This window comes from Pezoporus flaviventris, unplaced genomic scaffold (genome assembly GCF_033815535.1).
Source record: "Pezoporus flaviventris isolate CSIRO_AGI_PZ_B2104156 unplaced genomic scaffold, CSIRO_AGI_Pfla_v1 ptg000004l, whole genome shotgun sequence".
NCBI classification, from domain to species: Eukaryota; Metazoa; Chordata; class Aves; order Psittaciformes; family Psittacidae; genus Pezoporus; species Pezoporus flaviventris.
The window spans coordinates 1,441,100-1,464,088 of record NW_026892552.1 but is presented as its reverse complement, the minus strand read 5'-3'; the positions used below and the strand labels follow the sequence as shown (position 1 = coordinate 1,464,088).

At 49.0% G+C, this 22,989-nt stretch overlaps 2 protein-coding genes across 3 annotated transcripts in view; both read left to right on the top strand.

Moving 5' to 3' along the window:
* Window positions 1-3,081: 3,081 nt before the first annotated feature.
* Window positions 3,082-12,584, top strand: CETP (cholesteryl ester transfer protein). Of its 2 annotated transcripts, XM_061445405.1 has the most exons (16): window positions 3,083-3,301; window positions 4,293-4,407; window positions 5,339-5,473; window positions 5,997-6,067; window positions 6,837-6,924; window positions 7,047-7,116; window positions 7,406-7,466; window positions 8,368-8,459; window positions 8,728-8,907; window positions 9,318-9,368; window positions 9,689-9,856; window positions 11,235-11,302; window positions 11,455-11,497; window positions 11,584-11,653; window positions 11,958-12,043; window positions 12,140-12,584. In XM_061445405.1, exons 1-16 carry the CDS (start codon window positions 3,175-3,177, stop codon window positions 12,212-12,214), a joined length of 1,500 nt encoding a protein of 499 aa, XP_061301389.1. In that variant the 5' UTR covers window positions 3,083-3,174; the 3' UTR covers window positions 12,215-12,584. The 2 variants fall into 2 exon arrangements, with proteins under 2 accessions (XP_061301390.1, XP_061301389.1); XM_061445406.1 differs by lacking the exon at window positions 8,728-8,907 and having other exon boundaries at window positions 3,082-3,301.
* Window positions 12,585-18,939: 6,355 nt separating this feature from the next.
* NLRC5 (NLR family CARD domain containing 5) overlaps window positions 18,940-22,989 on the top strand; it is a gene marked incomplete at its 5' end in the record, with an annotated part of 42,832 nt that continues 38,782 nt past the window's right edge. The window contains 1 exon segment of the mRNA XM_061445304.1: window positions 18,940-19,234. Coding sequence (XP_061301288.1) covers window positions 18,940-19,234 — 295 coding nt within the window.

Genomic DNA, 22,989 nt, shown 5'->3' with positions numbered 1-22,989 from the left:
GTTGAGACTCTTCAACTCAAGATCCCCTCTGCTGGGTTTTGGCAAGGACAACGCAGGGCGCGTGGCTGTGGTCTCCATGGGACTGACCAGGGCCTTGTGAGCACTGGATTCAGGGGTGAGATGAGAGCTTTGGCCTTGCCCTCCTGCCACCCAGGGCTGAGCTGCTGCCTTAGCCTGGCGTGGTGCTGGGCCCATCCTGCTGATGGAGCAGAAAGCAGTGTGGTACCTGGAGGCTATCGCAGGAAGCAGCTGCAGGGTAACACTGAGTGTTTGGGGTCAGTGCAGCATGAAGATTAATGGTGCTGTGATGTACCTCTGCTCTGGATAGTGTGGGGAAAAACAACCCCAGTTACAGGACGATCCCCAGCAAGAGGGTGAGCACATGGTGTGCGTGTATGGCCTTCAGATAACGCCTTACACAGCAAGTACTTATCAAAACATCTTCCAGTGTCCCCTTTGCAAGCACTATGCACCAACTTGGGCACTTTACCTTTCTCTGGCATTTCAAGTCTACCCTGCTTCCTGCTAGCTGAATTTAACCATTCTATAGGGCTTTTAAATCTGACCTGTCTCCTGCTGGCCTGACCTTGCACTGGGAGGAGGAGGCTGCTGTGGCCCTACTGCTCTTGCCTCTGCCTGGTTACTCCAGGGCAGGGGTTCTTGTAGCACCTCCATATTTCACATGCTTTTGTTATTGTAGGCAGGAAGTTTCCAGCCTTCCTGTTCCCCCTGGAGGTCAATACCCTGCAGTCCCCTGTCCTCCCTTGCTCTCACCTCAGGTCATCCCAGCAGCAGCTTCTCAAGTGGTGATGGGGCAGGGAAGCTGGCCTGTAAGGGGCTGCCAATGCACTAGATCTATCAGGACCAGCACACTGGGTCTGGGTTCTCAGGCTTTCTGCCTGTATCTACTCTGTGACGCCAGTGACAAACACCCCTGTACCAGACTGCTCTGGTTCTCGCTTTCTTTCATGCTGGTATGAATTGCTGCTCTGGGCAAGGGGGTGGCTGTGTCTTCCTGGGTCCTTCTCTGCTTTCCTTTACAGTGACTGAGACCAGCCTTGGTGGGGCTACTTCCCTGATGCAGTGTCTCCTCTGGATCTATTCCAATAAAACTCAAAACTTCGCAGCACACCTGAGTTTGTATCACCATCACTGGTGCTAATGATGCTGGCAGATGTGCTTGTGTGACACCCATCAGAACCCTCTCTCTGCCAGCTTAAGTGCTTCACTGGCTCAGTGCTGGTGGCACCCACTCCTACTGTGACCCCAGCTCTTGGCCACTGCACATCACTTAAACTGTGATCTGTGGGGAGGGCTGGGCATGTGTGAGGCTTCAGCTGAAGAAGAGCAGAAGCTAGAATTGTTACAAGGTTAAAGCCTCTTGAATTGCAGTATTTTTTACGAGGTCTGCCTTTGCAGTTTCCCTGAAAAGTGGCCTCTTAGCAAGGGCTGTGTGGATGCCACAGTAGCTGAAGTGATAGCACTGGGCTGCCATGCAGAGGCTCTGCTGGTCAGGCACCTGCTACCTTTATCCATGCTTCCAAATACTAAGTTATAGAAATCCCATCCTGGTTCCAACCCTCTGCCATGGGCAGGGACACCTTCCACTAGACCAGGTCGCTCCAAGCCCTGTCCAACACTGCCAGGGATGGGGCAGCCACAGCTTTTCTGGGCAACCTGTGCCAGGGCCTCACCACCCTCACAGGGAAGAACTTTTGCCTAAGATCTCATCTCAGTCTCCCCTCTGTCAGGTTAAAGCCATTCCCCTTGTCCTGTCCCTACAGGCCCTTGTCAAATGTCCTTGTTCATTGACTGTCGCAGCAGGCAGGCTGTCCTGGGCCACTTGCCTGGATGAGGTTGTGGCAGCCGCTGGGCAGGTCAGTGGCCGTGAGTGCCCTGCGGGTACCTGAGGCCGTTCACGTCTCAACTCCGGACGCAAACAGCGCAGCAGGGCGGGGACCAGACAGCGGGGCTCGGAGGAAGTGTCCTCACCCAGAGCAGGGAGCACGAAGCATCTGCTAGGGTGAAGAGGGTGGCTGGCACCTCATCTTATTTGGGGCTCAAGTGTGCCCCTGCAGTGCTGCAAGATCTCACCCTTCCTCCTCTGTCAGTCCTTGCTGGCTGAATGGTTCACAGGACATGCTGCTGCAAGTCTTCTTTATGAAATGAGCCTACCCTGTTTTATTCTGCAGCTTGTTCTGGGATGGGCCCCTGCAAGACAACAGGGTGCCAGGGGACTGTGGGTGAGTGAGGAGTGCCTGTAAACCTGGTTTCTAATGTCTCCCAAGTAGCAGCAGAGAGGCTAGGTGCATGAAGGGCTCCAGCTTAGTGGGTTCTTCCCCATCCTGAATGTGCCAAACCAAAGATGGCCCAAAAATCCAGCCAAGAGGCTGAGAGCTCCCAAGTCCTGTGGTCCTGGGGCTCTCTAGAGATGTTGGATATGTGCATTCACCCAGCAGCAGTAGCAGGAGGAGACCCCTTCCCAGGAGCACACCTCAATTTCCTCACAGTGGAAGGGGAAGCAGTGGATAACAGAGGTACCATTCAAACAGGGCTTTGCTGGGAAAAACAAAATCTTCCCTGTGAGGGCACAGGGTGCCCAGAGAAGCTGTGGCTGCCCCATCCCTGACAGCGTTCAAGGCCAGGCTGGACAGGGCTTGGAGCATCCCGCTCCAGTGGAAGGTGTCCTTGCCTGTGGCAGGCGTTGGAACTGGATGAGCTTTAATGTCCCTTCCAACCCAAACCAGCCTTGGATTCTATGAAGTTACTGCAGGAATGCAAACTACAGAATATTTCTGTATGAAGAGCAAATGATGAACTAGCTGGAGGCAGAGCATGAGGCTCCCTTCATCCCCTTCTAATCTCCATCCCCCTGCAGCTTTCTCTACTTGCTTTGATGCGTGCATGTCCTGAGCTAAAACAGTCTTGGCAGGAGCCAAGTCCTGCAGCCCAAGTGCCTGCTGTGGGAGGAAGGCAGCGTGTGTCTTGAAGAGTGTTAAGGAAACTATAGGAACATTAGGAAATGTGTGATGAGTTTTGATAACTGGAGGAAGGAGGTCATGTCCTGCTTTGAATGAGCACTGCTCGGAGGTATGAAAGCAGCCTTTGCCACGGTCAAGAAGCAGTCGATCTCGTCGGTGCTCTCTGCTCTGGCTGGAGCTCTAGGCTGGCAGGATGAGGCTGGGGACCTTCAGGATCTTACTAGTGCTTGTCCACGTGTCAGCAGCCTGTGAGTTCGGGCCCTTCCCTTACAGTGTCACAGGGATCGTCTGCAGGATGACCAAGCCCGCTGCGTTGCTGCGTAAGTACCTGCTGTACAGGCTGCACTTCCCCACTCCCAACTGCAAGTTAGTGATAGAGCAGTCAAGGAAGTGTGTTTCTTGCTTACCTGGCTCTTGTGGAAACTGTTTATCCCACAAGATGTATTAATACCTGCCTGGGAGCACTGGTTAAAGCATGGGCACCTGAACTCAATAGGCACAACTTCTCAAAGGAGCTAGAAAATAATCCCCAAGCCCTCTCCACAGCCCAAACTTTTACCAATGTTAGTCACTGGGAGCTGGTGTGATGGAAGACCTAGAGCAAATGTGTGTTTGATTTCTCACTTCACTTGGGGCAGGAGTACAGAAGGGGAGAAACAAGGGTTCTCTGCTACTGGGGTTTCTGTGCAAGGCTCTGGGGGTTCTGCAGGTGGAAGAAGAATAATCAGAGCTCGTGCAAAGAGTGGGAGCAGCTCTGTCCTATCCCCTCCAACAGTGGGACATATAGGGAAGGATGCTCGGCTGAACTCAGAGAGGGTATTTCTGCAAGGAAAAAGTCCAGTACAGGCTCGTGCCTGATGCCAAGCTGGAATTGGATGGATAACATTACAAAAATGGGTACAGAAACTTGAATCTCAGAAGTTTTCCTCTGGAGACCCAACAGCTGGCTACAATACAAGCAAACAGCAACAGAGCAGAGCACCAGAGTGAAAAAGTCAACAGTCTGTGCAGTGTAAGTCTGCCCTAAGGTGCAAGTGAGGTGTGTGAAAGCTGGGCTTGATTCCCTGGGAACAGCCTGGCTGGTCACTGTCCAGCCCACATGTGGCTATCGCCAGCTGCCACCAGCTCTTAAAGTCAGGTTTGTTGTTGGTTTTGTGTTTATTATGCTCTGAAACTACTCCTCGTGCTTCCTTAATCTAATGGGAATGCCTTGATTGAAACTCTCCTGTAGAGCTTTAACCCAAGGTGCTGACTCGGCTTTGCAGCCAGGACAGGTTGCAGTTTGATATCTTTGCCCTTTTGTTCCAACAGTGAATCAGGAAACAGCACAGGTCATTCAAGCAGCATTCAGAAATGCCAAGTTCCCAAATATCACTGGGGAAAGGTCCATGCGGCTCCTCGGCAAGGTGGCTTATGGGCTGACCAAGTGAGTGTCTCTGCATCACCATGCCAGCATAGGTGCGGGCTGACGGAGGGGACCAGAACTGGCCTCGGGGGGATCTTTGATCCAGCAATTCCTGGTGAAAGCAAAGGTCTGAACTGGGACAGATCCACTTTCTGATCTGCACCTTGCAGACAATTTGGATGTTGAGGTTCAGGCTGCTGATTTGGGTTAACAAATGCACTGATGCAAACACAGGATGGATTTCCTGCTGTGTCTGCTGTGAACAGAGAGCAGTGCAATGAAACATGCTGAGAGAGCTGGGCTTGCACAGCCTGAACAGCATCTGCTCCAGGGTGACCTTAGAGCAGCTTCCAGTGCCTAAAGGGTCTACAAGAAACCTGGAGAGGAGCTTTGGACAAGGACCTGTAGGGACAGGACAAGGGGAATGGCTTTAACCTGACAGAGGGGAGACTGAGATGAGCTCTTAGGCAGAAGTTCTTCCCTGTGAGGGTGGTGAGGCCCTGGCACAGGTTGCCCAGAAAAGCTGTGGCTGCCCCATCCCTGGCAGTGTCCAAGGCCAGCTTGGACGGGGCTTGGAGCAACCTGGTCTAGTGGAAGGTGTCCCTGCCCGTGATAGGGGGCTGGAACTGGATGAGCTTTATGGTCCCTTTCAACACAAACCAGGACGGGATTCTGTGAAAACAGGGCTGTTTCTGCAGCGCAGTCCTCTGTTTCCTGTTTAAAGCATTCCCCTTGCTTCACCCCTGACTATCGACAGGGAGCAGCAGCGCACCCAGGCTGAGCAAAATCACTGTCGTACCTGTGCGTGGCGCTACCCCTGTTATTTGCAAAAGCTTCCAAGGGTTGCCAGAGGCCCCTTAGGGACCCCCAGTCCTCATTAGCAGACCTGTCTCACCTGGTCACAGAAAGCAGCCTTGGGGATGGTGACAAACCAGGTTTTTGTTGTTTCTAGCATACAGGTAAATGACTTATCCATCGAGCAGAGTGAGGTGGAGCTCAAGGAGAACGATGCCATTCACATTGCCATTAAAAATGTGACAGCCTTCTTCAAAGGGACCCTGAACTACGGCTATGCTGGGACCTGGTTGTAAGTACCATGGGGCTGGTTGCTGCCGGGCGCCACACCCCCTCTCATGCTGCTACCCACAGGCATGCGTCACCGTTGAGGGGCTGCACTCCTCTGGCTCTCTTGGATGGCAATGCTGCTTATGCCTACATGAGAAAAGATTTTATACACTAGCAGTGTTGCTCAGCCCTATCACTGCTCTTCTCATTCTGCTTTCTGCCTTTCTGTCCTTATCATCACCCCCTGCTTGAGGAGACAAATGACCAAAGCATAAAAGTTCTTCCCTCCCCTTTGCTGCTCTATGTACTTTGAGTGGTGGAAAAAAGAGGTTTAATGCTCCTGGTCCGAGTGCTGCTAAGGCAGTGGTTTGCAACGATTTGAAACCAGAGTATCTGAATGTGCTGCTGCATGTTGGGGTTTTACACTAATGTGACTGATGTGAAAAGTGTTACAAACCCCACCCTGCGGCTGTCAGGGGATCAGGGAGAAGATGCATCCCGTTTAGCATTCAGGTTGCTAAATGTTCTCTCTTCTGCCATTACAGTTTGCAGCTTTTTCATTCAGTTGATTTTGAAATCGAGTCTTCCATTGACCTCCAGATAAACATTAAGCTGAGTAAGTAACAGCTGGGGATTGCAGACTGCAAGGGTCTTGGTGTGTGTGCTTCCTCCAGAGTAACAGGAAGGTCTGGGCGATTGGCTCTGCTCACCTCTGTGGGGAACGGGTCACAGCTGGAGCCTCAAGTGGGTCTCTCGTCATCCTGTGTACACAGGACAGGAGACGACATGGCCCTCAGCTCGTAATTTTAATGGATCAAGCAGAAGCAGCTGGTATAAAAAATTTCTGCAAAGCCTATTTCTTGAGAAAGTCAGTAGACCTAGACTAGAAAGGGACAGAGGCAAACCTCCACAAAGGATGAGAGGAATGTGGGTTATCACATGGGCCTCAAAATACATTTTCCTGGTAAGGTCCAGGGGGAGAGCAGCGTGAAGGTCTTGATGACAGTATACTGCAATTTTCTAATGTTTTGCACTACAATGCAAATTCCCTCCCTGCTCTAGTCTGTGGGTTGTACATACTTGCCATGTTCTCTTGGGTTATGTTAGGAAACAACAAAAGAGCTGGTATCCAAATGAAGTGCGAAGAAGGGTGCTTGGTAAACCAGCTCAGCAGTTTACCCTCCATCCAGGTCCAAGGTACCTCATTAGGCCCAGCTTTGCAGGGTCCTGTATCTTTTGGAAACATGGCCTGGGAGGTGTGGGGGACATTGGCTGCCCCTCTGCAGTGATGCCCTGCTCCAGGTCTGCAGGGTCTGCAAAGTGCACTTGTCCTCCTTGTCTTGGTAGCAAATCAGCTATTTTTTCTTTTCTTTCGTCCCATGCAGTGTGCCAGAAGGACCAAGTGGCTGCTGATGCCTCGGACTGCTACCTGACTTTCCACAAACTCATGCTTCACCTGCAAGGAGACAAGGAGTGAGTCTGTTCCCCTTCAAAATCAGGCTTCACTTGCCCGGCTGCTGGTCCCCATGTGCTTCAGCCCAAGCAACACTCACCCTGGGGTGAGTGATCCCTGACCATGCTCATGTTATGTGCAGACCGGGCTGGCTGAAGCAGCTCTTCACGGATTTCATCTCTTTCACTTTGAAGTTTGTTCTCAAGAGTGAGGTAAGATCAGACACTGGCTGTGGATGGAGGAAAGGTCAGTTTGCCACACACTCCTCTGCTCACATATGCACACAACATAATGGGAATAGCATTTTAGTGTTTGCAAAAATAAGACAAATAAATAGAATCCACAAAACCTGCTGCCACCCCAGCTTGGATGGGGTCAGAGGTTGTAATGATGCTGGAATCTTGGATGTTGCTGGACTGAAAAACAGCCCTCAGGTCTCACCATGAGGCCCAGCTCTGCTCCACAACCTGAAGTCCTAACCCCCTTCTTTTCCTCTTGTAGGTGTGCAACGAAATCAATTTTCTTGCCCAGGTGCTGGCAAATTTTGTACATGATTTAGCAGGTAAACGTCCTTGGGTTTTCTGCTTTCTTTTTCAGGAGCCCCAGCAGGGCAATAGCTACATCCATCAAAAAAATCCTTTGAAACTGTATGTGGGATCCCAAGCCCTCAGACAAAGGCAAAATAAACCTTAGCAACGTTTTGGTTTGAATTTTTCTGTATCAGGTTGATTTATAAGGGTGATTGCCCTGGTTGAAAGACATGAAATACCTCAGTTCATGAATGAGGTATTTCTCCTTCATCATGTAATGACCAGAGGTGTGGAACAACTGCAGAAGGACTGATGTTAGCTAGCACAGGAACATGCATTGGAGTATTGAGGCTGAGATATTACAGCATCTGTATATGCCTGCTGATGATTTTCCCATGGTTCCCAGTCCCAAATATCAGGGAAAAGGACGTGGAATGTGAAAAAAAAAAAAAAGGAATGTAAAACTGAGAGTAGTTTCCACCATTTCCAAGTGAGTCATTGGGCAGTAGCAGGACCCAGCACTAGCACCCAAAAGAATGGGGTCCCTCAGTCCCATCATAGAATCCTAGAATGGAAAAGTTCCAACCCCCTGCCATGGACAGGGACACCTTCCACTAGAGCAGGTTGCTCCAAGCCCTGTCCGACCTGGCCTTACACACTGGCAGGGATGGAGCATTCATAACTTCCTAGGGCATCTTGTTCCAATGTCTCACCACTCCCATAGTAAAAAAATTCTTCAGTATACATAAATCTCCCCTGTTTAAGTTTAAACCCATTGCCCCTTGTCCTGTCACTACAGTCCCTGATGAAGAGACATCTCCATGTCCTTTTGTAACTCCCAATCACCTTCTGCAGCAAGTCCTAGAAGTGACTGCCACATGCTGTGCCCACAGTCACATTGTGGTGTGAGGTTTTGGTGTTTTCTTCCTGCAGAAAATTTTGTCCGGGATGAAGGTATCAGCGTCGATATCTCCCTTGCATCAGTTCCTTTAATAAAAGCAAATTACCTAGAATCCCACCACAAGGTAAAGTAACCCATGCTGCTCAGAGACCAAAGGTTTTCTGGGGATGATGTTTGCAGGAGGGCTGTGAGTGGCTGGTCCCTTGCTGTCATGCAGAGCATGGGCTGTATCTGCATTTGCAGCATGGCCTGATGCCAGTCTTTTACCCGGGCACACAGCCTGTGCTCTGCTCCAGGTCCAGCCTTCACCTTGCAATGGAAATGCAGGTATTGACACCTTGCCCTGTCTGCCAGCTGCTTGAGGTGACTAACATGCTTGCTTCCCTTTAAAGGGCCTTGTCCTGTACAAGAACTACTCCGATGTCTTCACTGACTCTGTTTTCTCCCCGTCGTTGCTGACTGAGTCCCGGATGCTTTATTTCTGGCTGTCTGAACACATCCTCAACTCTCTGGCTTCGGCAGCTTTCTTAGACAAGCGCCTGGAATTGACCATCAGAGGAGAGGAGTTGCAGGTGATTTCAGGGGTGGTTCCCTCCTTACATCGCATTGTGGTGAGACAGTAAAAAATTCCCTAAATACTGTTTTTTTTTGGTGAGGGTTAGTTTCTGTAGAAGACAGAAATCTATAGTCAGTCACTACATGTGATCCTGGTCAGAAATTTGTGCCTTCTTAGCAAGAATATGCTACCACGCGGTGTTATACCTTAGAGCAGTAACACCAGCTGGTAGAAAACATGCCTTCTGAACTGCAAAGTGATGTGGTTCTCTGTGGGAGTACTGAGGTAGCCAAGGAGTGAGCTCAGGGGGAACTTAGCCATGCCTCTGACCTGGCCACAAGTCATTCTGGCCATCCAGCCTGCATCAGGGCTGACCATAACCTCTCTTGTGCCTTTCTGCAACCTGTTTCTGGTTTGTTTCTGAAGGCGCTGTTTGAAATGGAAGATACGGAAGCACGGCGGAATGTGGTGCAGATGGTAATTTTGGTCTTATTCAAAGTGGTTTATGTCAAATGAAGAACTTTTCAAATAGATTCTGATGCACTGTAACAACAGTGTCCTTCCCTTGACAACTTGAATCTTGGGTGGGCCTCATGGGGAAAACCAGGGACTGATGGAGAAACTGTGCCTTGCAAGGATTTCTTCACCCTCCAAGCTGGCACAGCTTCCCTCCAACCCAGCTGAATTACTGTGAGCTGGAGGAAAAACTGGGGACTACAGAAGGGATGCACTTCTGTGGCAAATTGGCATGAAACCGGGAAAAAGCCTGACTCTTCTGTTGCTCCTCACTTGACCAGATTTTTCAAGGCACCTCCTATAATGACTCTGTGGCCAGGGTATGGAGTCTTGCCCATCCCCAAATCTCTGTTCAGCCTGAAGGAACAGTCGTGAAGTCCTTGGTAGCAGTGGAGGTCAGCACCCTTCTCATGGGAGAAGAGTCCCTGATGGTTCTGTACATGGAGAAGGTCAGTTCTTGCTTCTCCTGACTGTGAAGACCTTGGGAGGGGTGGGTGGCTAAACCCTGGGAGGTGGAGAAAGCATATGGGTTACTTTTAACACTCCCATCTCTTCCCTCAACAACTAAAGGTGGGAACGATGACAGCAATCGTGCTGGCTCAGTGCCTTCCCCTATTAGGCTAGACCATCACTGGTGTGCAAGGTGGTAAAAGCAGCAGAAAGCTCTGATGAGCCCCCCTTAACCTGTACCAGACACAGTGAAACCCTTTAGCTGAGGTATTTTAGGAGAGAATGAAGGCACCATGGGAATGTATTTATTTTGAAACTTCAGACTTCCTCATTCCCAAATTCTAGCTCTGGCCCCTGCTGAGAGGATGGTTCTCTCTGACATGAAGGTACCACTCTGGAGAATGCGAATCTCAAAATATAACCTTTTCCACTATATATGCCTGTATGAAAGTTCCTGCTTACACTGTGTTTTACACCAAACTCCTTTATACTGAATCTAAGCAGGCAGAAAAAAGAAATGCGAACAGCCTTGCTGTCATGGGTAACATCACAAGAAAGCAGTATGTCTGTCCAGCCTTGTAATTATGGGCTGGTATGGACACTAAACACTGCATAAAAACAAATCCCTGCCTGAGGGTAGACTGGCCTCTTCAATTTAAAGGCTTAAACTGTAATTGAGTACAGTTCTCTCCTGCCTTCTGCAAGCATCCCACACTAGCAGAATATTCCAGGGAAACGTTCATGGCTGGTCTTTCTGCTTCAGGTGATCTCTTGAAACTAATTTCTGGTAGGAAACTACTGAACTAGAGGTGGTGCCCAAAACCGTGCCTCTCAGGATGTGATCTGCTCCTGGCCTGCCAGCCTCCTGGATCACAAAATGCTCCTTTTAAATGAATGTTTGCATACAGGCAGAAGCAAGAAAACAATCCTAAATGGCCAGAATTCAGAGATTGCCTTCTTTTTTAGTGTGGTTATAAATGCAAACACTATAGGAAGGCTACTTGTAGTATCCGTGGCTGTTCTCTGCACATTCTATCTGATGATCTTTGTGTTGAACTGGATGGTCATTTGGAAACGTCATCCTATATAACCATTTCCTTCCTGCATAAGCAGAGGATTTGGTTCACAAAATGGCAAAAGCATCAGTCCTGTGAATAAGCCAATATAGAACACCGCAGGCTGAGGCTGTGGGCATCAGGGAGGAGTTCACTGCCAATAGAGAAGGAAAATGAGGACCTGCTCTAGTAATATCTGGAGGTAAAGCCAGAAGGGTGTTGAACTCTGGGTCATAAAAAGTAAACCAAAATGACCAAATGCAACTTGCTGCTGTAAGGCAAGATAAGCTACGTCTCAACCCTGCTGTTCATCTTTGTGCAGGAAATCACAGTCACCATCCAAGCTGCCTATGCAGAAAAGAAACTAATTTTGCACCCTTTGGACTCCAGGTTGGTACTGTGGTCTCTGGCGGGGGCGGGGGTGGGGGTGGGGGGCGTGGTGGGCTGTTCTCTGCCTCTTTTAGCCTGTATCTGAGAGCAGCATAACAGGATCTCTGCAGCCCGCAATGATTTCCCCCCCTCCTTTTTGTCCTTCCCTTCAGGGTAGAGTTTAAAGTCTTTAACTGCACAGCTGATCCAAGTGAGGTAAGTCCTAAGAAAGTATTCTCCAGGCCACCTGTGGCAAAATGATGTATTTAAAACCTGTTGTTTATGAATTTTCTGGCTTTTAGAATGACCCATCCATAAGAAACTTCCTGCAGACAATGATCTCAGTTGTTGGGATCCCAGAAGTGATTTCAAGTGAGTTTTCCCTTTGGGGAAGTGCTGGCCTACTCCATTAAAGTGTCTCCTAAACCTAAGCGTGAAAAAATACATCAATAACCCTGACAGCTTTGGGGGACCACATTACTAAAGTAAATTTCTGCTGGATTCACTTGGGGAATTGGGAACCTTTTGTAAATGGCTGGGACAAAGGAAAAGTAAGTCTTCTGTCAGGCTGAAGGTTGTGGGGCATTGAGGCACAATTAGTTTTTGGCAAGAGGCAGAAAAGGTAGCAAACCAGGATGGCTGTACCTGTAACTGCATTGGTTTACTGATTCCATAGGGATCGAACCAGCTTTGACTTCACTGATGAACAGCAAAGGGCTTCATCTATTTGAGATCAGAAATCCTGAGATCATCACAAGAAAGGTAAGCAGAGTTTAGGAATACCTGGATCTCAAAGCCCTTCTTGGGAGTGTGACATAAACTAATATAATACTTTTCTCTTTTATCCTCCCTTTTTAGGGATACATAATTGTACAACTTGACTTTAGCTTCCCAAATCATTTGCTTCTTGATTTTCTTCAGAATACATTATAAAGCTGATCTCTTCTTAAAGGAGCCCAGGAACTTGTGTACAAACAGGAAGATCATGTGTGAACCAGTTAAAAGATGAGCTGATTTAAATGAGTTTCAGTTTAATTTTCTTTCCTTTTCATAATAAATGCTCCAGTTTTTGTGCAATTGTACTTCCGTGGAACCTTTCCTCTACAACAATCTTGAATTCTGCACTTCTATGCACATTACTTTTCCGGAATCTTTAAGGACTTGAGTGCTTAGGAGTAAGGCTTGGACTGTTGAAGTGCATGGGCTCTGGATTAGCACTCAGGGGAGGCAGCAGAAATGGGCTTTGCTTACCTTCTGGCATCTTTGTTATTACATTTTGGAAATGTAGCATCTTTTGTGTTGATCCTGGGTTTCATTTCTACTATGAGCCAAGAGGCTCCTGATTTTGACAACTCCAGTGACATTACCAAACTCCAAGTAAACTCAGAACCAGTTATACTAAAAGACCTGGGTGTAGCTGAAAAAATGTAAATGGATGTGAACTGACAGTGCAGTGCAGTACATTAACGGAGATCTCGCACCCTGGGTGCTTTTTTTACACAGCCTGTACTCTTTGTAGAGCTCCAGATAAACTGCGATGCCCATGTTGTTGAGACGATGGGAACAAACTTGAGAAAAGCAAATAAAATTATAAGGAAGCCAAAAAGATCAGAAGAGCAGGAGTCCAGTTAGACAGGAGGTTCCTCTTTCTTCCAACAATTTATTTGAAGTGCCTGTTATTTTCATGTACCAATTCATGCTTCCTTGTTTTATATTTGTCTCTTCACTTAGAAGAGATCTTAGACAGCACACCTAAGGCTGTAGCAGTGATCACGTTAACAAAGGCAGAGGATGATGTTCTCCTTCCACACTGTTGTGGTTTAAACCCAGCCAGACAACTCACTCCCCCCTCCCCTTCTTTCCCTCCCCCTACTCCCAGAGGGACGGAGAGGAGAATCGAAAAGAATGCAACTCCCATGGGTTGAGATAAGAACAGTTTAGTAACTAAGGTATAACACAGATCACTACTGATACCACCAATAATGATAAAAGAAATAACAATGGAAGAGAATACAACACCTCAGCAACAGCCAACCGATAACTCGCCCCACCCCACCAGACCAAGCACCCACCGATACCTCCTCCAACCCTGCAGTCCCCCAGCCCTTCTGGCTAACTCCCAGTTACATCCTGGGCATGACGTGCTGTGGTATGGAATACCTCTTTGGCTAGCTTGGGTCAGGTGTCCTCTCTCTGCTTCCTCCTGGCTTCCCCTCCTCCCTGGCAGGGCGTGAGGCTCACAAACTCCTTGACCAAACCAAAACATCCTTGTTATCAGCTCTGTTCCCAGGCCGAAAGTCAAAACACTGCACTGCACCAGCTACCAAGAAGGAGAAACATGACTGCTACTGCTGAACCCAGGACACACACAAACCTGTATTAAAGCTGGGGCTTCTGGAAAGAGTCCTATGAAGCTGGCAACAGGACAGCCTTGGTTTCTTGAGCTCCCGGGGCATGGTGGTTGCTCTCCCCACACTGCCATGGGTGTCCTCCCTGGGGAATGAGCCTCTGACCTCCCCAGCACTTCCTGCTTCCTACAACAGCTGTGTTTAACATCTGTTCAGTGGACTTGGTGCCAAGGCTGATGGAGGAGCAGACTATGGCACACGGAGTGGGCTGAGGTTACAGGTTGCTCCATGGCAGCCAAGGAAGCTTTATCTTGCTGAGTCTCAACCAGCTGTGTCCATGACACTGCAGCTTTCACAGTGACACCATAGCAGGGCCAGTGGTAGCCTTGAAGAAGCCCTGGTATAGCGGGCACCTTCTCACCTCTCTTCCCACCCTGTCCCCATGCTGTCTCTGCCGGCTTTTTCAGTACCAGCTAAAGGTTTGTCTGTGCTCCCTCTTGCTCTAAAGCCACCGATACTGAGGTGACACGTCCCCTCTCTGCATGGCAATGCCTGCTTAATTCTATGGGAACTGGCTTCTGTCAAGCCTGTCAAGTCCTCCTGACATTCCAGTGGAGTGACGAGCATTAATAAAAAAGAAATGGCAGGGAAAAAAACACCACCTTGTTTTTGCCCTTAGAGGTGCCTTGCCGTGCCAGCCAAAGACACCTGCTGGGGCCCGCTCAGTGGTGACCCACTGGGGCTGCACCAGCCGGCTGCCCTCGCACAGAGAGCAGGGGCTCTGCTGAGGGGGGAAGGAGGGAAGCGTCCAGCAGACCCCAGACGGTACCACCGCGAAACGGCGGCGCAGCGCCGGGCCGGGCAGACACTGAGCCCAGCCGCGCCTCGCCTTCGCCTCCACTACCTTCACCTCCGCCCCTCGCCGCACCCCCGCCCCGACATGACGGCACAGCCCCATGCCAGGAGCGGAGCTGAGGAAGGCGGCGGTCGCCGAGCCTGGCACGGAGCCGATGCCGTCAGGCTGCTTCTGTTTTGAAGTGGACCGCGCTGCCGCTGTGACCGACGGACAGCGCGGCGGTGAGTGCCGCGGCTGGAGCAGGAGCGCCCCGTGAGCGCTCAGAGTGCGGGGCGGGCTGGTGTGGCCGCGGTTTTTGCTTTTCCGCGTCCAGGGCTAAGGTTGGATGCGTTCATGGAGATGCCTTTTGCTCCCCGGTGCTGGGATCAAACCAGTGATTCAAAGAAATCAATTCACTTTGTTGGTGCCGGGAGCACGTGCGGTTCAAACCTCCGTACATGTCTCCAAAGCACAGTAAATTTCAGAGAGACTACGTTCTCATCCTGATACAATTTTATCTGAAGCATGCACACAGACAATTCAGTAAGTTATATAACTGTAGTTCTCTCATCCTCCTGCACACTTGGGTTAGGGCTACAACAGTCTTTTGGTTACCTTTTAGCTTTAGTAGTATTATTTCTTTATTTGCTTATTTCTTTGTTCAAATTGTTAACATTAGGGATGTTAACATTAGGCTTTCCCTGCTTAGAAGCAGTTTACAGAAGTAGATTCAAGCCGTTTACAGGTCAAATTCTGATGCATTGTTTATCATGCCCACTCAGGGGCAGGTTCCAGCCCTCAGAGGGGTCCCGTGTTGAGTGAGCAGTCACATTTAGGTGCTAAGTCATACTCATGCAAAAAAGTAAAGTTATTTCAGCTAAGGCCTAATGGGTTGGTCTCACCAGTATCACAGCTTTTCCTAACTGAAGTGATGTATGGGAGCCTGTCAAGGATGATGTTGGGGATTTTTAGGCACAAAATTGCTCGTTTGGCCCTAAAGGAGTAGCACTGGTAGTGCAGTGACAACTTCTGGTCTGGTGGAAACACCATCCACCCACCGTCCCCTCCTTCCACCCCTGGCCCCCTTCATCCACCCCTCTGGTCCCTTTCATCCATGTCTGGTCCCCCTCCATTCACCCCTGTTCTCCTCCATCCACTCATTGGTCTGCTCCATCCACTCCTTGGTCCCCTCCAACCACCCCAGTTCTGTCCACCCATCGCCCAGTTCTCTCAGAGCTCCCCCATCCTCGACACCCTACTCAAGGCCCGATAAGCCGAGCAGGTGTTTCTGTCTGGAGTTGTGGGCATTGCTGGACATTGCTTTTTTTTTTTTTGTGGTTGGGAACGGTGGGAATGCTGAGTTGGGGAGGTGAGGAGTGGTTTTCTAGTGTGTTTTAAGGGTGTTTCTACATCTGAAGGATGAGGCCAAGAGTCAAGGCTCAAAAGTTTCCTGGCTCTTCTTGGGAGGTTTTTATGCTTCATTTTGAGCTCAGAGGTGTTTTATTGTAGGTCACTGCCCATCATTTCTGATGGTCTTATTTAGCAGAGCAGTAGTAGCACAAGAGCTATGAGCAATGCCTGAGCTTTTATCTAACTTCTCAGTGTAGACTTCTTGAATAAGGGTCTTTCATCAGTTCACATGAAATTAATTCATAGTCTTTGTCTGAATGGCTTCCAGTGTTCATTGGCATGATTCAATATTTGTATTCAATATTAAGTAGTAGTGCTACATCACCAGGGGAATAAAGTCGGGTGTTGCTGTCTACAGGTTTCTGGGTATTTTTCTTGGCTGGGGAAATGTAAAATGAAAGTCCTTAAAGTTTGACTCATCAGGCTACTGGGAAATGAGGTTTTTTGTTTTTTGTTTTTTTTTTTTCTTTTTTGCCAGAAGCCATGCTATTTTGCAGTTTGTTAAAATTTGACATGTTTAAATCTTTTCTTTTTAAGTCTTCCATTGCTTCCTTTGTTTTTAATGTATGTGTTACTGTTAGCCTTCTTTATTTGTATAACTGGTAATATAAAATGCATTTCATAATAAAAGTTTTGAATGAAAACTTGCAGGGTCCTTTGGAGGGCATTCAGAATTGAATTTTTGGATTTATGGGAATAGCCCGAGGAGAAAACTGATCCTGGTTAAGCCCAACTATTTTAGCATTTCACCAGGAACTTTGATGTTGTTTTTGTTAGAATAGTGAGTGATGGGCATTAGAGGCTTTTTACAAATTGCGGGGGTTTGCCCAGATTTTGGTGGATCCCAGAGATGCCTCCCTTTTTACACAACACATCCTGAAAGCTTCATCTGGAATGGGAACCTGGAACAAGCCTTTCTTGCAGTGATACCCTGTTATAGCAGTATGTGGTAATGCTGTGTGATAACCAGCTTTGACATGGTTCTGACCTGAAGGATCAGAGATCAGTAAAAGAGCATCCAGTGTCACCAGCTTTGCTTTTGTGGGATGTCTGCTTGTCTTTTGGAGTGCAGGAACAGAAAAGACTGATGAGGTCCTTTCCACCCCATCCTCTGCTGCAGCACTCAGTCAGCTCACATCCTTTTACTGCATTTATCTGGCTTAGTCTCATAAACATGCAAGGCTGTTCAAAGAGGCAGTAGAGAGAGGACAGAGAGTGGTGGGTTATGGTGAAGGAGTATCCTCTTAAACATAAGCAGGACAAACATCTTGAGCAATTTCAGCAAAACCTGAAGTGGGACTTTTTGCAAGGGTTTGTAGTAACCAGATGTCCGTATTTCAGTTGTAAAAGTTATCTTTCTCCTTCCTAGTAGCTGGTGCACTGCTGTGTTTTTTAGTCTGAGAACAGTGTTGGTAACACACCTATGTTTTGGTTGTTGCTCAGCAGCACTTGCCCTGACCAAGGACTTAGCCTCATGCTCTGCCAGTGAAGAGGGGCACAAAAAGCCAGGAGGAAGCAGAGACAGGACAGCTGACACAAACTAGCCAAAGGGGTATTCCATACCACAGCACATCATGACCAGTATATAAACTGGGGGAGTTACCTGGAAGGGCTAGATCACTGCTTGGGTCAGGCTGGGTGCTGCTCAGTGGGTGGTGAGCAATTGTACTGGGCATCACTTGGGTTTCTCGGGTTTTTCCCTTTCCCCTTTTAGTTTTATATTCTCTCCCCTTGTTATTTCCCTTATTATTATTATTAGTAATATTATTATTATTATTATATTATACTTTAGTTATTGGACTGTTCTTATCTCATCCCTTGGGGTATGCATTCTTTCATTTCTCCTCCCCATCTCGCCCAGAAAGGGGAGGAGAAAAGGGGGGGGGGGGGGCATGAGCGAGCAGCTGCATGGTTCTGAGTTATCAGCTGGGCTTAAACCAGGACACAAGACGAGGGGGGATGGCTTTAGACTGACATAGGGGAGATTGAGATGAGCTCTTAGGTAGAATTTTTTCCCTGTGAGGGTGCTGAGGGGCTGGCACAGGGTGCCCAGAGAAGCTGTGGTTGCCCCATCCCTGACAGTGTTCAGGCCAGGTTGGATGGACGGTGACACCAGGAAAGCTGTGATGCCTTTAAACTGCTCCTGTAAAGCATGTCTTCACTTGCATCTTAGGGCACAAGGCTCAGTCCTGCATTTTTATCACACCAGTAGTGGATCCTCAAATGTCCAGACTGTGGTCACTGCTGGTTTGAGTGGAAGTTGCTACCTAGAGATGAAAAGCTCCAGAGCTGACCCTGGGATCAAAGGCAAAGCTCTAGATCTGTGGTCTGTGTAATTGTCTATGTCCTTTTCTATCTGCATCCTGCTGTGTTACTATCCTTAGGCATCTACATGGAGTGAGACAACCTCATATGGGCATGCACCATGGGTTGGGGTGTGCTGAAGTGCTGCTGCTAGCAGTTCAGTTCTTCATCAGGGAATGGAGCAGAAGCTATCTTTGCACTTGGCAACTGACAGGAGGCTGACCACACAACAATGCAGGTAGGACACTGTAATTGCGCAGGTTTGCTGTGAGAAGGAAGTGAAAGTGAAGAGAGACTTTGACACCAAAGCAGAAACGAGTTGTTCATCCCCACAAAAGGAGCAGCAAGAACAGTTGTCTGAGCCCTTTGATGAGGGAAATATCTTGCTCTTAAAGTCTCTCCACATGCCTCCTGCTGCATGTGAAGCTTGTCATATGTGGCACGTGGCCACTGTAGTGATACAGATGTCAACAGAGCTTCTCTTTGGCTGATTCCAGAGAGACTGACTCCTGTTGCTTGCTCCTGCCCTTCGCAGTACTGCTGTGTTAGGCAGTGTGCAGGTAAGGACTGTGGTCCTTGCACTGTATCATGGCTGGGCTGGGACTGTCCACATTACACTGTGAGAGTACGGCAACTAGGATATTCTGAGTTAGACCAGGGCTAGAAAAGCAGATCAAGTCATCAAGGGCTGTGCTGGCTGCTTCACAGCAGGGCTGCGTGTGTGAACATCTCTCACTTCTATGCCCATTGCTACCCTCTAACCACCATTTCAGAGTGATGATCTAGACCTGGATGTAGTCAGTGCCCACTCCCAGCTAGTGGAGTTCCTCAGCCACCATCCTGTATGGCTGCTGACGACCTCCCAGCGCTTCCTCCCAGGACTGGCCCTGAATGGCCTGGATGGGATCACCAACCACAAAGAAAAAGTCTCAGTGCTCCTTGACCTGCTGGAGGAGATTGGCCCTGCCACCTGGGAACAGTTTGTACAGGGCCTCTGCATGGAATGTGGCTTCCCCCTGGACCTGGAGATACAGCTCATGAGTTTGGCAGGGGAAGGTAATGGCCAGCTTTCTCTATCTCCAAAAACAGCCAATGCCTTGGCCCCCAGAGATAACAGACCAGGCTAGGCAGAGAGAACATCCGTGCCTCATTCACATGGTCAGTGCCTCATCAGTGAGAACTGGCAGCCCTCTCTGTGGTGTCCAACAGTTACAAGCCCTTTTAACCAAGCCACTTGGTTTAGTCTTGCCTTTCACCATAATGTGTAGAGTAAGATCAGGACCTCCAAAAATAGTTATTGGAGCAAATAGCAATAGTTCATGTTTTCAGATGTGCTTTTTCACCACTGCTAGGCCTTGGCTGCTGTTGGTGGGCACTTTCTTCACCCTTTCAGTAGGACTTGAGGATGGAAGATTCTGTGGACCTTGTGGGACCCTGCATGGTCATATCATCAGGATTCCCAAGTTGGAAGTGTCTACCAGGTCAAAGTCACTTTACCCAGAGAGAATATAGTGTTCTTGAGAGACTAATTTGGTCTATTTGGGAAAAAGGGGTGCTGTGCTGTAAGGATTCCCTACTGCTTGTTGTGAGAGTGGAGAGCATCGTGATAGCTGTGAGAAGGGAAAACATGGATGCAGTAATAGCTCAGGAATTTCTCAATGATGAGATGAAATGTTTTGATACCTTCATTTGAAGACAAAAACCAAAATACTATATTTTTTTCTCTCTAGATGTTAAATCCCTTTTTTTTTTTAAAATTTTCCTGACCCACAAATGCAGGAATTACAGTTTTAAAATATACCAGAAGAAAACCACTTCCCCATATCGGTCATTAGCAGTTGGAGGCAGTGGCTGTAATGAAGATGTTGTTATCCATAAGAAGTGTGGTGAGTCCACTAGGACATGGAGCCGTTGGAGCAGTCCAGAGGAGGGCCATGAGGATGATCAGGGGACTGGAGCACCTCCTGTATGAAGACAGGCTGAGAAAGTTGGGGCTGTTCAGCGTGGAGAAGAGAAGGCTGCGTGGGGACCTCATAGCAGCCTTCCAGTATCTGAAGGGGGCCTATAGGGATGCTGGGGAGGGACTCTTTCTTCATAGAGGACTGTGGCGACAGGACGAGGTGTGATGGATTTAAACTTAAACAGGGGAAGTTCATACAGGAGGTGCTCCAGTCTCCTGATCATCCTCGTGGCCTCCTCTGGACTTGTTCCAACAGTTCCATGTCCTTATGTTGAGGACACCAGAACTGCACACAGTATCCAAGTGGAGTTTCACGAGAGTACAGTAGAGGGGGAGAGCCATCTCCTTTGACCTGCTGGTCACACTGCTGGTGATGCAGTCCAGGACACAGGCTATTTGAGTGTTGAACGAATTTTGTGTGAGGCTGTGATGCAGCATGTATGCCCATTTGGAGCCTTGTTCTTTGTTGTTTCATGCTAATACTAGAGCTCGGAATAGCAGGGTACCTGCCTTCACTCCCCGCAGGGAAATGCTGGAAATGGCAGTGAGAGGATTTAACATATGAAGGCTTCCCTTCGCCCTTTGCCCTTTGCGGTGGCATCCATCATCTGAATGTCAGTGAGAAGCCTTTGGTGCAGTGAAGGTATGCGCCACCGCTATGGGGTGTTTGTGGGCCCTCATGTAACAGCTGCTGGAATAATTGGAAGCTGCTAAATTCTGAGTTACCTCCTCAGCCACCAGCCACTCAGTTTCCAGAAAATGAAACACCAGCTCAGGTCCTCACAGCAGAAAGAGAGAGAAGGGCTCTGATACTTGTATCCAGCATGGGGAGAGGATAGGTGGTGGAGGTAGTGGCCAAAGGAACCCAAAGTGATACAGGAAGCTGCCAGGAGATTGCTGTATCCTCCTGAAATGTATGCTGGGGTAAAATGAAGCAGCAAGAAATGAAGCTCAGCAGGTTAGAGAAGACACAGCCAGGGCCCTGGCAGTGCAGAGAGCGAAGTGCACGCCTCATGACCTGGATAGATGCTTAGTGTTGCTGTCAGGGAGTGGGCTAGTCCTGGTTTCACTGTTGGTGAAAACAGATGATTTGAAGGAAAAGCTGCTCTTAATTTTTTTTCCTTCTGTGTGAATTTGGGGACTGGCTAAAGCTCACACAGCAACAGGAGCTCCTTGCTTCTTGCTGAGGCTTGCCAGTTCCTTCGGTACCTTATAAGTTCTGTGTTTTCATCTGCTGTTTGCATTCTCTGTTCCTGTCTAGACAGAGGCAGGATTCAAGCATTGCACTCCCTGAGCAGTGAGCACTTCCTGCCTTGCCCAGCTCTATTGGTGTTACCTGTTTTAAGTCATAGATCCCAACTTGCCCTTTGCAGTTCTATCTGTTCCTATGGACAGAGAGACCCTTTAACTATGCTTTTCACTCCAAGACTGCTTCTCAGTTACAGCACTGCAAATATTGTATCTGGTGTGCCATATGCAGTTTTCAGATGTTGAGAACAAAAGTGCCCTTTCTGTTCTGCAGGCAGACTGCTGCTGGTAGCTGCTGTGCTGCCCTACTGTGAAGGTGGTTCATCTCATCAGTTGCTGGTGGAATAGGCATTTGAAAATAGTGCTGAAATTTAATTTACTAGGGCCAGCTAGGAAAGGAAAGACTCGTGCCTCCCTCAGCCCTGCCCATTCTCTCTGTCCTAGCATGCACCATAAGAAACAGGGAGTTAATTGCCATGAACAGCCCTGGAGAGCAGTGAGCTGTGTGTTCCCCAGACATGCCTATTCCCTGCCCTGTTCCCCAGGGTAGTGGAGCAGTTCCTTTGTTAAGAGAATCACAGAATGGTTTGGGTTGGAAAGGACCTTAGGATCATCCAGTTCCAAGCCCTCTCCACAGGCAGGGACACCTTCCACTAGACCAGATTTCTCCAAGCCCTATCCAACCTGGCCTTGAACACTGCCAAGGATGGGGCAGCCACAGCTTCTCTGGGCAACCTGTGCCAGGGCCTCAGCACCCTCATAGGGAAGAACTTCTTCCTGATACCCAACCTAATCAACCCTGTTTATGCTTTAACCCATTGCCCCTTGTCCTATCACTGCGGTCCCTGATGAAGAATCCCTTTCTGGCATCCCAGTAGGCCCCCATTAGACACTGGGAGGTGCTGTAAGGTCTCCTGGCCTTCTCTTCTCCAGGCTGAACCAGCCCAGCTCTCTCAGCCTGTCTCCAGAGCAGAGCTGCTCCAGCCCTCACAGCATCTCTGTGGCCTCCTCTGAATTCACTCCAACAGCTCCACGTCCCTCTTGTGTTGTTGCCCCAGAGCAGGACGCAGGACTGCAGGGGGGTTCTCCCCAGAGTGCAGCAGAGGGGCAGAATCCCCTCCCTTGACCTGCTGCTCATGCTCTGGAGACACTGCTCAGCACACGGTGGGGGTTCTGGGCTCAAGCATACACTGAAGCTGGGTCATGGGGAGCTTCTCATCAGCCAACACCTGCAAGTCCCTCTCCTCAGGTCTCCTTCATCCAGTCTCTGCCCAGCTCGGGGATTTGTGCTGGGGCAGGGGCAGGACCTTGCACTTGGCTTTGTTGGACTCCATGAGGTTCTCATGATCCCACCTCTCCAGCCTATCCAGGTCCCTCTGGATCCCATCACTTCCCTCCACTGTGTCAGCCACACAACACAGCTTCGTGTCATTGGCAAACTTGCTGAGGGTGCTTGATCCCACTGTCCATGTCACTGACAAATATGTTGAACAGGATCAGTCCCAATAGTGACACCTGTGGGACACCACACATCACGGGTGTCCATTTGGACATTGAGCCATTGACCACAACTCTCTATGCGGCTGTCCAGCCAGTTCCTTAC